The sequence below is a fragment of the Herpailurus yagouaroundi genome, unplaced genomic scaffold (genome assembly GCF_014898765.1).
Source record: "Herpailurus yagouaroundi ecotype Mexico unplaced genomic scaffold, PumYag 100, whole genome shotgun sequence".
In the NCBI taxonomy this organism is placed as follows: Eukaryota; Metazoa; Chordata; class Mammalia; order Carnivora; family Felidae; genus Herpailurus; species Herpailurus yagouaroundi.
The window spans coordinates 8,403,741-8,419,776 of NW_024412391.1; the positions used below are offsets into that span (position 1 = coordinate 8,403,741).

The 16,036-nt window shown below is 38.0% G+C and overlaps 1 protein-coding gene across 12 annotated transcripts in view; it reads right to left on the bottom strand.

Annotated features, from left to right (window-relative positions):
• Window positions 1-16,036, bottom strand: part of LUC7L2 (LUC7 like 2, pre-mRNA splicing factor) — a 58,627-nt gene that overhangs the window by 18,282 nt on the left and 24,309 nt on the right. For all 12 annotated transcript variants that reach the window (XM_040471807.1, XM_040471812.1, XM_040471813.1 and 9 more), the window contains 3 exons: window positions 6,106-6,204; window positions 5,023-5,133; window positions 1,187-1,330 (listed from right to left, as the gene is read on the bottom strand). In XM_040471807.1, coding sequence (XP_040327741.1) covers window positions 1,187-1,330; window positions 5,023-5,133; window positions 6,106-6,204 — 354 coding nt within the window. The remainder of the gene's footprint in view (window positions 1-1,186; window positions 1,331-5,022; window positions 5,134-6,105; window positions 6,205-16,036) is intronic.

The following is a 16,036-nucleotide window of genomic DNA, read 5'->3' on the forward strand; positions in this document are numbered from 1 at the left end:
CTGGTTGAAGTCGGACACTTAACCGACTGCGCCACCCAGGCGCCCCAAGTATCATTCTTTTAAAATGCAGATGGATGGGGCGCCTGGGTGGCGCAGTCGGTTAAGTGTCCGACTTCAGCCAGGTCACGATCTCGCGGTCCCTCGCGGTCCGGGAGTTCAAGCCCCGCGTCAGGCTCTGGGCTGATGGCTCAGAGCCTGGAGCCTGTTTCCGATTCTGTGTCTCCCTCTCTCTCTGCCCCTCCCCCGTCCATGCTCTGTCTCTCTCTGTCCCAAAAATAAATAAACGTTGAAAAAAAAATTTTTTTTAATGCAGATGGAACATTTACCAAGACTAAATTCAGGGCACAAAACAAGTACTGACATATCTAAGAGACCTAAAATCACACCAATGTTCTCTATCTGCAAGAGAACTAAATTAAAATCAGAAAAGAAAAATATTTAGAAAAAACAAATATATAATAACACACTCCTGTATAACCCATAGATCAAGGAAGAAATCACAAGCAATATTAGCAAATATTTGCATTGAATAAAAATAAAAATACAACATATGAATCTGTGGGATACAGCTACAATTGTGTGTAGAAGAAAATTTACAGCAGTAAATGGGCTAAAATCAGTTATCTAAAAGAGGACAGAATAAGAAAAATTAAACCATGGTGTGATACAGTTAAGAGCAATGGACACTATGGTAAAATGGGAGAATACAACCTCATCTGAAGGTATCCAGCTTTCTAAAAAACATCAGGTGGGCAAAACAAAATAGAACTTTTCTTCAGACATTAGATTTTGACCTGTGCTGTGAAGAAAGCATAAGAGGAGGCTGCCAAAGTACTATATTTGTACTGAGGTAGGAAGAGAAGAAATGCAATGGTTGCCATGGTGTTAAGCTGGGGGAGGGGAAGGTATCACTATGACATTTATGCACTCTGTGTGTTATGTGTGTGTGACTGTTCTGTATGACTACCTAGTTTAGTTCATTTCATTTACTAGTTACAAATTTCAACAGGTCAATGGCTCTAAAATAAAACAAACCCACAACTTTTGATACATAATCCATTAGTATGATACCAGCTAATTAAAATAATTTTTAATTGGCTTTAACTTTTCAGTAATTTCCAATTAAATATATGTTAAGAAGTACAGACAGTAAGGCTCTAGATAATACTATAAAGAATTTCATTACCTCTGCTTCTCTTTTCTTTGCCCGTGCTTTCTCTACTTCATCCATTACTTTTTGGGATTCTTCCACATTTCCCTCAGCTCCTAGTTGTTCCACCTTGGCCAACAACTTACCAATTTCTTCATTTAATTCATGAACACGTTCTGCCTAGAAAGCAACAGAAAAGAAAATCATGAATAAAAAGCACAATTATCAAAGTTCAAAATATTTCACAAATGCTCACTAAAGCAAGAGGAGTACAAATAATGCTTTCTGAGCATATAATACATGAACTGGTGGGATATGAGGATGTTTTGAGCCTGCTTGCCCTCACTACAGTGAGGTCAGGAATACAAATAATCTCAATTTAAAACTATTACTTCCTAACCTCTGCTTTGGCAGTATATTCCAAGTATAAAATACCTTTTTTCACACAATCTGGCCCTATGTACCTTTCCAAACCATCTCTTGCTGTTCCCCCACTTCACAACACAATATAGTAGTTACACCCAGTTTCTCAAATTTACTCTTAATTTCTACCTCTGTGACTGCAGAGGGATGTCATCCCTCTTCCTGAGATATCATCCCTGATCTCCCCTTGCCTGAATTCACGTATGTCTATTCACTCAATAAGATCCAATTATTCTGTGAAGCATTCCTTTTTATTTCTTGTTTATGTCTATTTATTTATTTATTTATTTATTTATTTATTTATTTATTTAAAGAGACAGAAAAAACGCAACCAGGGCGGGGCAGAAAGAGAGGGAGGGAGAGAATCCCAAGCAGGCTCCACACTGTCAGTGCAGAGCCCGATGCGGGGCTCCAAATCATGAACCGTAAGATCATGAATGACCTGAGCTGAAATCAAGAGTTGGTCGCTTAACCGACTGAGCCACCCAGGTGCCCCTCCATGAAGCATTCTTGATCAATCAACACATTTCACCCTACTTAATCATAAACAGAGAGAGCCAAAGCCGCCTTTGTACCATCTTTGTATCTTTTATAACAACTACTTTTATATACATTACCACACCACTTTTAAAATAGCTATTTATATTTCCCATCTTTGTATTTCCAATGCCCAAGAAACAGCATAGACTCAAAAAAAAAAAAAAAAAAGGAGTTACAGAAATGAACTGGTGCATACGCTTTAAGTCAAAGATGACTTTAGAGTCCCAACAGTTTTAGCTTATTGCCCAACCAATTACCAGATGTGTAATTTTGACAATAGTACTTAACCTGAATCAACTTCCTCATCTGAGAAGCAGGAATACTAGTATCTCACAAAGTTGTGAGAAATGAGAAAATGTGCGTTGCACATACACTACACAGCACATTACTGATTTGTCACTATACGACCACAGCACTCCTTCTCCCTTAGCCTTAGTGAATGTTTTTTCAGTGGGATTAATTCTTGCCTTGGGATTCTGTCCTCCTCCTCACCATCATCCTGAGAGTGTAGTTAGTTCATTCCTACTGTTTTAATGGTATATGATACATACACCATCTTTATTTTGGCCACAAAGTTAAGTATTCAGGCTACATGGCCAATTATATTAGCTAAGATTTTAATTTGATGTGGTAATCCAGTCCCAACAAACTAGTGTGCCAATAATCTTTACTTCTCAAATGTCTTTCAATCCAAAATATTCATCCCTCAAAGAAATTCTCAATGCTATTATCATTTTCTTACCTCTTTAACAAAAGTGGTATTTTTCTTTCAATATCCATCATAGAATAATTGGATTATGCCCCAAACTCTTTACCTTTCCTTGTATCCATTTCTTTGTTATGTAACTAGTAATATCATACACATTCTGATTCTGAATTTGGCCTCGTAACTGGCTTTAGCTAACGGGACAGTAGCAAACATGACAGAAGGAAAGGCATGAAAAGCACTTGTATGACAGAGCTATGACATTTTTTTTACACCTCTACCACTACCATGAGAACATGGCCAGGCTAGCCTTCTGGGTTCAGTAGCCTCTGGACGACTGTAAGACATGTGAGTAAGCCCAGCTGAGTATATGAAGATCCTCCCAGTCAAGTTCAGCCTAAATCACTTTTTCAAAATTTATTTTGAGAGGAAGAAAGAGTGTGAGCAGGGAGGAGCAGAGAGAGAGGGAGAGACAGAATCCCAAGCAGGCTCCATGCTATCAGTGGAGAGCTCAACGTGGGGCTCGATCTCATGAATCACGATGTGAACAGAAATCAAGAGTCAGATGCTTAACTGACTGAACCACCCAGGCACCCCCAGCCTGAATCATTGACTGAAGACTCAAAGGCTAAATACTACTGTTTCAAGTCACTGAGTTTTGAGGTAATTTGTTAAGTAGCATTTTTGTGGTGATCAATAATCAATACAAGGCCATATAAACCAGGATAGCACTGATGGGTGTTTTTCAACCATGAGATATCAGATCCTTGCACTTTAGGATCCCATCTTTAGAGAATTTTCAAAAGTTCTCAGGGTACCTGGCTGGCTTAGTCAGCAGAGCATGCAACGCTTGATCTCAAGGTCATGAATTTGAGCCCCAAGTTGGGTGCAGAGATTACTTAAAACAAAAGACCGTTCCTCAAAGAGGAGAATCCATTTCCCTTTGTACATACATTTCTTGAGAAGTGGATTTAATGCTGTCATCCAAACTATCTGGGTAACTCTGCCTCCATTCTACATTTTCATAAAACGTACTAACTATCTTGAATGGCACAAAATGTTACTAAGTAGTAAGTCATCAAATCAACAAACTGTAATACAGGGAATTCTTTTGGATTCTCATTAGAACAAATCAACTCTATATATGAAAAATTAACACATTCTAGTTATTAGGGAATATTAAAAAATTATTGCTAGCTTTATAGCTTTATGGATATGATTTTATGGTTATGTTTTAGAGGTGGTATCATGTGACATACTGAATTTGCTTTTAAAATAATGAAATGAGCAAAAAACTGATGACTACAAATCCACTGGGATTTACTGTACTTTTCTTTCTACATTTCTTATTTGCACTTTTAAAGTTTATTTATTTGTGTAATCTCTACACTCAATGTGGGGCTTGAACTCATGACCCCAAGATCAAGAGTTGCACTAAAAATGGACTTACCATATGACCCAGAAATTGCATTCTTGGGCATTTATCCCAGAGAAATGAAATGCTTATTGCAGTTTGATTGGTGTTAACCCAGTAAATGGAAACAACCCAAACATCTTTCAATGTGTGGTTGAACTGTTAATATATCCATACCATAGAATACTACTCAGAAAAAAAAAAGGAATAAACTACTGATACATGCAACAACTTGTATGAATCAAGGAAGCTGTGCTGAGTGAAAAGAACCATTCTCAAAACGACACATGATTCCATTTATATAATATTCAGTAAAGTAACAATTACTGAGATGGAGGTCTCCAGAAGACAGGGGAAAAGGAGGAACAGGTATGGTTACAAAGAGGTAATATGAGGGAGTCTCAAGGTTGATGTTACAGGGAAGTAACATAATTATGATGGTAGTTACCCAAGTTACTTACACATGTGATAAAACTGCACACAGCTATACACACATACATACATACATACACACACACACACACACACACACACACACACACACAAGTGCACACATAACTGGTAAAATCTGAATAAAATGTTGTGATTGGAGTGGTATGAGTATCTTGGCTTTCATGGTGTACTACAGTTGTATAAGATGTAAACATATAAGGGGAGGCTAGAGGAAGAGTTCAGAGAATTCCCTATATATGTCTCTGTAATCTGTGCAAGTAATTATTTCAAAATAAAAAGCTAAAATTAGTGAGATGAAACTATACTTTGTACTAATGAAATTATTGACATTCTTACCTTTGCGGCCACTTCAGCACTAATCTCTTCTTGAGTTTCTGCTAATCTTTTCTTGGCCACTTCTGTTCTTCGATCACAATCTGCAATGAATGACTGCAGATGATCCATAGCCTGAAAAGTTTAATTAAAAGACAATTAGATATTTCTTAAGAAGTATCTTTACTAAAAACTGTATTTTTTAAATGCTAAAATAAAAGTAAAAAAGTAACAAAAGCAGATTCAATAATAAAAATACTACTCATCATCTATCAAACTGGCAAGGAATAAACATAAATAATTCCCAGGAAACGTAAAGCCCCTGATTTTGGCTCAGGACATGATCTCGGGTTAGTGAGATTGAGTCCCAGTGTCGGGCTCCATGCTGACTGCATGGAGCCTGCTTGGAATTCTCTCTCCTTGTCTCTGCCCCTTTTGCCTTCAAAATAAATAAACTTAAGAAAATCCACATTGCATTTAAGATCCTCCCTCTTTCTATATAAACATATTTACAGACACAAAAAACAAATATAAAAATTCTATAGATTATTAAAGGGCCTCATATACATTAAAAATGTGTTGGTTTTCATGTGCTTAAATTGATGTTTCTGTAATCATTATGAATTTACTGGAAAGATACTTTTCAAAAGAATATATGCATTGAATGAGTTTTACGCATTTTCTTAAAACACCCAGTTTCACCTTATATTTTTAAAAAATGTTGCTCATTGGGACATCTGGGTGGCTCTGTCATTTAAGCATCTGACTCTTGGTTTCAGCTCAGGTCATTATCTCATGGTTTTGTGAGTTTGAGCCCCACGTCGGGCCTGCACTAGCAGCACAGAGCCTGCTTGGGATTCTCTCTCTCCCTTTCTCTCTCTGTCCCTCCCCTACCTGTGCTCTCTTCCAAAATAATAAAGTTTAAAAAAATAAATAAAGTCTTAAAAAAAATGTTGCTAGTCAACAAAGCATCTTAATTTAGTACTGTCCTTCATATAACCAAAAAGATTAATTTGCTAAGAGCCTTTGCCTGTAGAGATATTAATCCATATTCAAAATGTTTTACTGCAAAAAATAATCTAACCCATTAAAGCAAAAATCACATACATCAAGTTCAAAGAAAAAATCTTGTTCTTTGGATGCAATTTCATAATCTGCTCTTAAAGCCAGGTCATGGACTTTGAGACACTCTCCAAGATCCATTCTCTAGGGGAAAAAAAAGACATTATTGAAAGAGCAAACACATTTTGCAAAAATTCATTAACAATCACAGTTCTCTTCAAATTACATATTAAGTCTCACAGGTGCTTCTTTATTTATGGACTTCCAAATTACGAAATTTCATAGACAAGTATAAAACTTGGTGCCAGAAAAAAGTAACATCAATTCTGACTACCAGCAGATAGAAGGAGTGATCACTTTTGTACCTAAGAACACATGAACAAGGAAAACAGCCAGAATCTAAAACAAGCTTCTAGCAGCCCATTAACACAGAAAAGATAACATTAATTTAAAATCAAACTAAAAGAATATGTAAATCAGACTGCCGAATTATAGTCAGTATTCTTTGAAGAACATTCTGATTTTCAAATAAAGATGGAGTCCTCAAAACACGAGACCAGTAACCTCAATCTGGATTTCAGACAAGACTGCAGGTGAACTAGTAAAAAGAAATTTACTAAGACTCAACAGAAGTTCACAAAGAATCAGTACCTAACCCTATTAACAAGCATACGTAGGGGCGCCGGGGTGGCTCAATTGGTTAAGAATCTGACTCCTGGTTTTGGCTCAGGTCACGATCTCAGTTTGTGGGTCTGAGCTCCATATCAGGCTCTATTGTTGACAGCATGGAGACTGCTCGGGATTCTCTCTCTCCCCCTCCCCTGCTCGCTTGCGTGCCTGCTCGCTCTCTTGCGGTCTGTGAGTTAGAGCCCAATGTCTGGCTCTGTGCAGACAGCTCAGAGCCTGGAGCCTGCTGTGAATTATGTGTTTCTCTCTCTGCCCCTCCCCTGCTTGCGTGCTCTCTCTCTCAAAAACATTAATAAAAAATTAAAAATAAACTTAAAAAAGGTAATATTCAAAAGAATAGACCAGATAAAATTTAAAATAAATAAATATGAAGTCCTATAGTCATATCTAAGAAGACAAATTTACAATTAGCTATGAACAGAAAATTAAGACAAATTTAAAAACATACCAGTCAGGGTGCCTGAGTGGCTCAGTCTGTTAAGTGTCTGACTTCCTGATTTCAGCTCAAGTCATAATCTCACGGTTTGTGGGTTCCAGGCCCTTGAAGGGCTCCAAGCTGACAGCACAGAGCCGGCCTGGAATCCTCCCTCTCTTCCTCAAGAGGCACCTGGGTGGCTCAGTTGGTTAAGCATCTCACTCTTGATTTTGGTTCAAGTGATGGATGGAGCATGGAGCCTACTTGGGATTTTTCTCTCTCTCTCTCTGCCCCTCTCCCACTCATGCACGTACTCTCTCTCAAACATTAAAAAGAAAAAATCTTCCTCAAGAGTTAGTGAGTTCCCCGATAATGGAAAGATTCGAATATGGTTTAGACAACCAATTATCTAGGATACTGAGGAAAAGAATATCAGGTACTATCAGGTAGCTTCCTCTTTCCAAGTGAGACTTTATGACAAAAATAGTAAGTTCCTCTGTAAAACTATTACCTCAATTTTTAATTACATAAAAGAATGAATGGGAAAATACAGACAATATCTTCAAAGCGATCCTTTGAGAAATAATAAGGAATATTCACTAGTATAATAAAAGTCCTTATCACACTTGAAGACTAGCACAGATCACTGCACTGCCAAGGATGCTGAGATTTTTCCAAGCTCCACTCGTTACTCTCATTCATAAGTCTATGGGTTAGCTAAGAAGTCTTCTAATGACAATAAACAGCCAACTGAAACTTGTTGATGTGTGGAAATTCAAAGCTGCTTATCAAGTGGCATTTTTAAAAACCTATAGAAAAAAGTTTAACAGTCTTAAAATTGTAGGAAAGTAAGACAGAAATGAAAGAAGTTAACTGCAAAAGAAGGTTGTTACCATCTTTGCTACACCAGTGTGTTTCTTAATCGATATCTTAACATTAATCACTCCAACAACTCCCTTTATATGTGTATTTCTATAGCTATAGTGGTTAATGGGATGCTATACTTATTTCCTAAAATGTTACGATGTCACAGTTGGAAATGCCAATGATCCAATGCAGTGGTTCTTAACCTAGACCCAGGGTAATACAGATGCAAGAATTTGAAAATAGGTCCAAGGCCCACCATCCAAAGAGAGAATTATAAAAGCCTCTCCGGTGTTTTTAATGTACAGTGTTGGGAACCACTCACTGATCTAGTTTTACTCCCATTCTCCAGACAAAGAATTAAGGCCTAGAAAGATGGCTTTATTCCAGGTACTTACTAGAAAATCTGGTTAAACTGATTTCTAGTCTAAAACCATGCCAGTTCCAATTAAATCAGTACTAACTTACCTTTTAATATTTCTAGGTAACAATCACTCCCTACAACCTCTACATACTTACTGTAGATACTCAAAGCAGTTATCTACACTGCCTTTCCTCTAGTTATCTTCCTATCTTTATCCTCTGCTTAACTATATTTCCAATCTGTTCTCACAAAGATCTAAAAGTAGTGTATAAATCTTGTCTCACTGTGTTTTACTTAAACATCTGTTACCCACCCATACTAAACACTGGCAGGAATTCCCCCACTCTTATCTTTAAATTTACATCATATAACCAACAAAAGGAAAAACCCCAACTATGTGGATCAAGACAAAATGAACACAAAAAGGACACAATTATACCACTGTAGTAAGGGTGGAATTTTGGTAAGAGGAGGAGAGTTGGATGCCTTGGAGGAGGATTTGTGGAAGGGGGAAATTTTTTAATACCTTACTAGAATGTGAGCTTCACAAAGACAAGGATTTTTTTTTTATCTGTTTTATATACTATGTACCTGTGGCCTGGTATATAGGAATGTTTAATAATATCTTTTGAATGAATCAAACTGGTAAAAGAGGACAAAGAACCACATTTGGCACAGGGAGCCCTGAGCTTAACAAGTAAGGGTGGTCAAGATGCAACCCAGGACGTGGGGCTCCTGGGTGGTTGAGTCAATTAAGCATACAACTTCAACATCAGGTCATGATCTCATGGTTCATGAGTTCGAGCCTGGCACTGGGCTTTCTGCTGTTACCTTGGAGCCTGGAGCCTGCTTTGGATTCTGTGTCTCCTGCTCTCTGCCCCTCCCCCACTTGCATTCTGTCTCTTAAAAATAAACAAACATTTAAAAAGGGGGGAGGGGCACCTGGGTGACTTAGTTAGGCGGCCGACTTTGGTTCAGGTCATGATCTCATGCTTCATGGGTTTGAGCCCCGCGTCAGGCTCTGTGCTGACAGCTCGGAGCCTGGAGCCTGCTTCGGAATCTGTGACCGCCCACCCCACCCCCCGCCCCGCATCCCCTTCCCAGCTCATGGCTCTCTTATAAATAAATAAACGTTAAAAAAAAATTTTTTTTTAAAAAGATGCAACCCAGGACAAGAGCTCCGGGTCTGAGCTCTCAAGGGGAAGGTCCTTTGCCTCTCCATGGATTAACAACTTGGCTGGGACTCCTTTCCTTTCTAAGTATAAGTAGTTAAAGCTCTTCTCTCTTTTTTCCTATGTGCTACTGTCCTCCAGGAAGTAGACCACCTGGGCTTGATGCTATCCTCGACCATGAGCCCTACAGCTAGGCTTGCTTACAACAGCAGATTTGGGGGCCAAAACGTTAGGAAATGCAGTAGCTGTTTGTTTGTTTATTTATCTGTATGTATGTATATGGCCTCAGTGCTTATCCCTCAGGGATTTAGCAGGACAGTAGGTATAGGCAGAATTTTCAGAATTCTAGATACTAGTCACCTGTCTTCCTGTCCAGATCATCATGACTGAGCATGTACATGCATGCACAGAGTATTTAAAATGAAAAACAAGCAAGCCAAAATAAACACAAGTACCTGCTACTGTAAAAGAGAGTGAGGGGCAAGTATGCCCATGTTAATGCTCTCCAGGACACCAGTCATCAAATTAAAAAGCCACTACAAAGGGAACCATGGTAGAACCACACTATGACCAACTATGAACCAATCCTCAAAAGCCAAATCAATCCCAGGGCACCTGGGTGGCTCAGTTGGTTAATCATCCAACTTTGGCTCAGGCCATGATCTCACCGTTCCCAAGTTCAAGCCCCGAATGGGGCTCTGGGCTAACAGCTCAGAGCCTAGAGCCTACTTCAGATTCTGTGTCTCCCTCTCTGTCTCTACCCCTCCCCCACTCATGCTCTGCCTGTCTTTCTCTCTCTCAAAAATTAAACATTAAAAAAAAGGGCAAGATAAATAAAAACCAAATCAATCCTGACTTCTTCACTGATGGTTCAAGAGTACTTTGAACGCGAAATGCACAGGTATTTGCTCCTGCTTCTCTTCTGACATAATTAAGCTTCAAAGCGAACAAATAAAATGTTTGGTTATTTATTTTAACTTATAATGGCTCTATTTGTAATGAAAGCCATAGGAAGAGATTTGAGTTTTAAATTTAACAAGTAATTTACTTCATAATTAAATTCTTCCCACAAGTTTATTATTCTTGGTGTTTTAATTAAAAGGCATCTAAATTCTCAGATTGTAAATGGGAAAAATGCTTTTTAATTTTTTTTTATTTTAGAGAAAGAGCACGAGTGGGGGAGAGGGAAGGGGAAAAAGAGAGCAAATCCTAAACAGGCTCCACACTCAGCAGAGACTGATGCAGGGCTCAATCCCACAACTTTGATATCATGACTTGAGGAGAAATCAAAAGTCGGACACTCAACTACGCCACTTGGGTACCCCAAAATACTTAAACTTTTAATTGAATAAATTCAGTTTCTGCATTTTGTCTCCTCCATCTTAAATCTACTTCCTCCATGAAGTCTTGACCAAATAACTATATATGATTCTGGCAACTTCTCTTACAACCTCTCAACACTTTGTACTACCTTTCACTGTTTAACAAACTTGATTCTGTTAAGTGCTTTGTTCTTTTTTTTAATGTATACATATATTCTTTAACATTCATTTATTTTTGAGAGAGAGAATGCGCACAGTGGGGAGAGACAGAGAGAAAGGGAGACACGGAATCAGAAGCAGGCTCCAGGCTCTGAGCTGTCAGCAGAGCCCAATGCGAGGCTTATACTCACTACTCACGAACCACAAGATCATGACCTAAGCCGAAGTCAAATGTTTAACTGACTGAGCCATCCAGGCACCCCTGTTAAGTGCTTTTTTAAGTGTTGTTTTGAAATTCCAAAAATGAAGGTTATCTCCTTAAGTGGACTTTAAGCTTCATGAGGAAAATGGCTTCTCTTATTTTTCCCTTCCTACATAAAAGACCAGGTTTTACACAACCCATGACTACTAAATAAACTTGATGATTTAACATATGGAATTCTAAGAACTTGGAAAAACAATGAAATAAGTACAGAGGTTAAACAGACAGAAGTTTAACAATGATATTTTTGATGTAAAAAATTAGAAACATTTTAAGAGCCTAGGAACAGAAGTTTGATTAACTGAATTATGGAACAGCCATATAACACATTATATAGCCAAGAGAAATGATGATCTTGATACTAAGTGGAGTAAAGAGATGGCAAAGAAAAATGCAATAAAAATGCCATTTTTGTAAATTCATGGAAGCACTGCTGTTTGATATTGGCTGAATTAAATGCAATGAACTAGTATTATTCTTAAAGTCAGAAGAAAAAAAAAAATCAATGAAGTCACTTTAATTTTGGACCAAAAAAATCTACATAATAGGAACAGAAGCATGTGGAAATTATACATCAAAATCAACAAACAAACATGGTATCATAGTTATACGTATATATTATATACATTTTAGTGTGCTGCCAGGTGTAAACGAACGGCAGTAATAGGTTAATGAATAAATCTGTGATAGAAACTAGGCACAGTAACTACTTCAAGAATTGCAATATTCTTGCTTTGTTGTATTTAGTACATTTGCTCAGGCCCATGAGCTAGATCCTAAGGGGAATTATAAAACAGTATATCATTCCTTCTATCAAGGAATTTATACTCTCTAGACATCAAACTAAAGCAACAGTTGCAAAGATACCCAAAAAGTACAAAGATTTCATTGCCAAACTGTGCACCAAAACCAAAAACTATTAACATATTAATAATCACTGAATAAATACTTTAGGAAACAGCCATATTATGAAATATAGAGACATGTTTTAAAAACATAGACCACTGGGCGCCTGGGTGGCTCAGGTGGTTGAGTGTCCGACTTCGGCTCAGGTAATGATCTCACAGTCCGTGAGTTTGAGCCCTGCGTCGGGCTCTGTGCTGACAGCTCAGAACCTGGAGCCTGCTTCAGATTCTGTGTCTCCCTCTCTCTCCGCCCCTCCCCTGTTCATGCTCTCTGTCTCAAAAATAAATAAAAACATTTTTAAAAATTGTTTTAATAAAATATAGACCAGTAATTTGAAACTTCTCCAAGTTAAAAAAAAAAAACAAATCAAACAATATAATGCCATTTGTTAAAACACACTCACACATACTTGTAAATGTACAGAAAAGAGAGTGAAAAAGGTTTAGGTTTGGGATGGGGGATGACATCTAATAGTAAATATTCATATTTTATGTTTTCACTTATACTCGAAGACTATATTGTCTAAGTAATTAACAAAATAAGATACAATGGGTACTCAGCAACACACAAGACCTCCCTTTACATGTCATTATCCATTTAACACTGGTAAATTCCCTAAGTCTGTCCAAACTTGTCTTTTCTCAAACACTTCAGGATTGCTTTATCAATCCAATTACGAACTCTGACTAGATCATGGGAAATTCTGAATACAAATCAACATGTGGAATTTGCTCTATTAGGCAAACAGGAATGCTTGACTACTTGGACAGAAATATGACGTGATAAAATCTGTATTTTAAAAGCATTAACACCACACTACTAGATGGACTGACCAGAAGAAAGAGATCAAGGGTGGGAAAGGCTAATATAAGCCAGAAATAAATCCTTACTATCAAATCAGAAAAGAAAAGGCAGGTAATGGAGATAAAATAAGGGGCTAAAGAGGAGTAAAACCATTTTAAAGATGGAAAGGATCTCTGAAATCTATTGCACGACTACCTTCCTATAAAAATGGAAATCAAGGCTCAGAGAAATCTTAAGATCATAAGGCTAAGATTATAAGCTTAGCAGGAGTAAAAATTTAAGTCCAGTCCTTAATGTCACTCAATATTCTTTCAATAACACAATGATTCTCAAACAACTAATTAAATGGAACTACCACCTAATCAATTAACTAACTAGAAATGAAGTGTGGAGAGGAGAAAGCCAGGAATCTTACCAAGGCTTCAAGTATTTCAAACATGAGCAAACAATGACGCCACCAAAAGAAAGAAACTAAATGGAAAACGTTTGTCTGGACATGTGTAATGTGATATAATAGGATATCTAAGTAGCAGTGTCCACAATGGGCTTTCTTTATCCAATTAAGTTTTCCAAACAGACAGACTGACATATTTCTCCTTAGAATTATATCTCAATTATTCTTCTAGGAGACCCTCTTTAAAAAATTATATAGAAACCCCACATCTGACCTCCCTAAGTCAATTTATTAACAAAATTCTGAAAACTATTTCTAAAGAACAGTACCACCTGCAAGATAATAGTATACTGCCACAGGAAAATTTAAGGAAGGTGAGGAAGAATGCTGGGGAAGAACAGTATAAATTTCTATTATCATACTTAAAATTTAAAAACAAACCCCACTGCTTGGTAATTTTTATTTAACTTTCTAAAAACCTGTGTTCATTAGAGCAATAGTTTCACTGTTATTTAACCTGGTTTTAATTCATTCACTTATTTATACTGCTTAGTCTGTTTAAAATAATTCTTCCCACTTGTCTTTTTATGATGTTGTCTTACACTATTTTAAGAGTCTCAAGAGTGAAAGACATAGAAATATGATAAATAATTCACAGTAGAAAAATAGCAAGGAATCAAAGAATAGATAGCAACAATGGTAAAGTGCTAAAAGGAATACACACCAGCTAGAGAACAAGTGAAACAGTGACATGACAGCAGGACAGAGAGCACAGGAAATACAAACCTGTGGCCATTTGAACCCTTCCATATACCTTCCAATGCCAATGCTATTTTCTAAAACAAATTGCCTACATTTCTACATTTTGATTCTTCTTGCACCTTCACTTTCTCTCTTCACATTTGTAAAATCTCTCTTCCATACATGTTCAATGTTTGAGTTAAGCCCCAGCTCAAGAACAAGAGAAAGTCTAATATGGCAAACCCTTGAAATAACAAAACTTGGGTATGAGTTTAAGTTATGCCATATTAACTTAAAAAATAAAAATTAGGGGCGCCTGGGTGGCGCAGTCGGTTGAGCGTCCGACTTCAGCCAGGTCACGATCTCGCAGTCCGTGAGTTCGAGCCCCGCGTCAGGCTCTGGGCTGATGGCTCGGAGCCTGGAGCCTGTTTCCGATTCTGTGTCTCCCTCTCTCTCTGCCCCTCCCCCGTTCATGCTCTGTCTCTCTCTGTCCCAAAAATAAATAAAAAACGTTGAAAAAAAATTAAAAACAAAAAATAAAAAATAAAATAAAAATTAAGTAGGGCGCCTGGGTGGCTCAGCCAGTTAAGCCTCAGACTTCGGCTCAGGTTATGATTTCCCAGTTCGTGGGTTCAAGCCCTGCGTCAGGTCTGTGCTGATAGCTCAGAGCCTGGAGACTGCTTCAGATTCTGTGTCTGCCACTCTCTCTCTGCCCCTCCCCTGCTCACACTCTCTCTCTCAAAAATAAAGATTTAAAATAAATAAACACATAAATAAATTAAGCTTTTTCTTTCCTAATTCCAATCCTGGCATTCAAACTAACAAGTCCAACATGACTATTGGGTGAAGAGGGAAGGGGCACACTGTGCATGCAGAGTAGTTCCTGCTTTTTACCACTTCCTATTTAGTAACTACCTGTTCCCACTCGTATGTTCCACTTCCAAGGCCATTTTTCCCTGAGTGGATAAAGAAAAATAAAGCTCCTCTTCTAGCTTTTCTTAATATTGGTGGTTGCTGGATTTATTTAATTTTTTTTTGAGAGAGAGAATCTGCATGCGCCCGCGGGGAAGGGGCAGAGAGGAGACTGAACCCCAAGTAGGCTCTGCACTTTCAGCACAATGAACTTGAACACAGCACTCAAATCACAAACTGTGAGATCATGACCTAAGCCCAAATCAAGAGTTAGCCATTTAACCAACTGAGCCACCCAGAAGCCCCTTGGTAATGTTTTTTGATGAACATAGCAGAGAATACTTTCTTATCCATTTCAAACCAACATATGCAAAGATATCTAGGTAACATTAAAACAAAAATCCTTGCTTTACAAAGACTATACCGTCGGAGACAAGACAGAGAGAGAACACATATATAAACAAGATGAACTAACAAGTGCCTATTCAGCAGTATGGAGAGCAGGTGCTATATGAAGGGGTCAGAGGCTAAACAGCTACAGGCTTAGGCAATCACACGTACTAAGCCAAGCAGGATTCAAATGTGTAAAGGAGAAAAGTTATCCCAGGAAAAGAAAGAGATGCAAAAATAAGCAGCACACTGGGGAAGGAAAATAGACAACAATGAATAAATCAGTCTGGTAAATGGGGCGCGTGGGTGGCTCAGTTGGTTGAGCATCTGACGTTGGCTCAGGTCATGATCGCAGTTTGTGACTTCGAGCCCTGCGTCGGGCTCTGTGCTGACAGCTCAGAGCCAAGAGCCGGCTTCGGATTCTGTCTCCCCCTCTCTCTCTGCCCCTCCCGTCACACTCTGTCTCGCTCTCGCTCTCAAAAATAAATATTAAAAAAAAAATTTTTTTTTTTTTTAATCAGTCTGGGAAAAAGAGAGGACCAAACTGATTTATCCATTGAAGGAAGAGGTAGATTGGTCTAAGG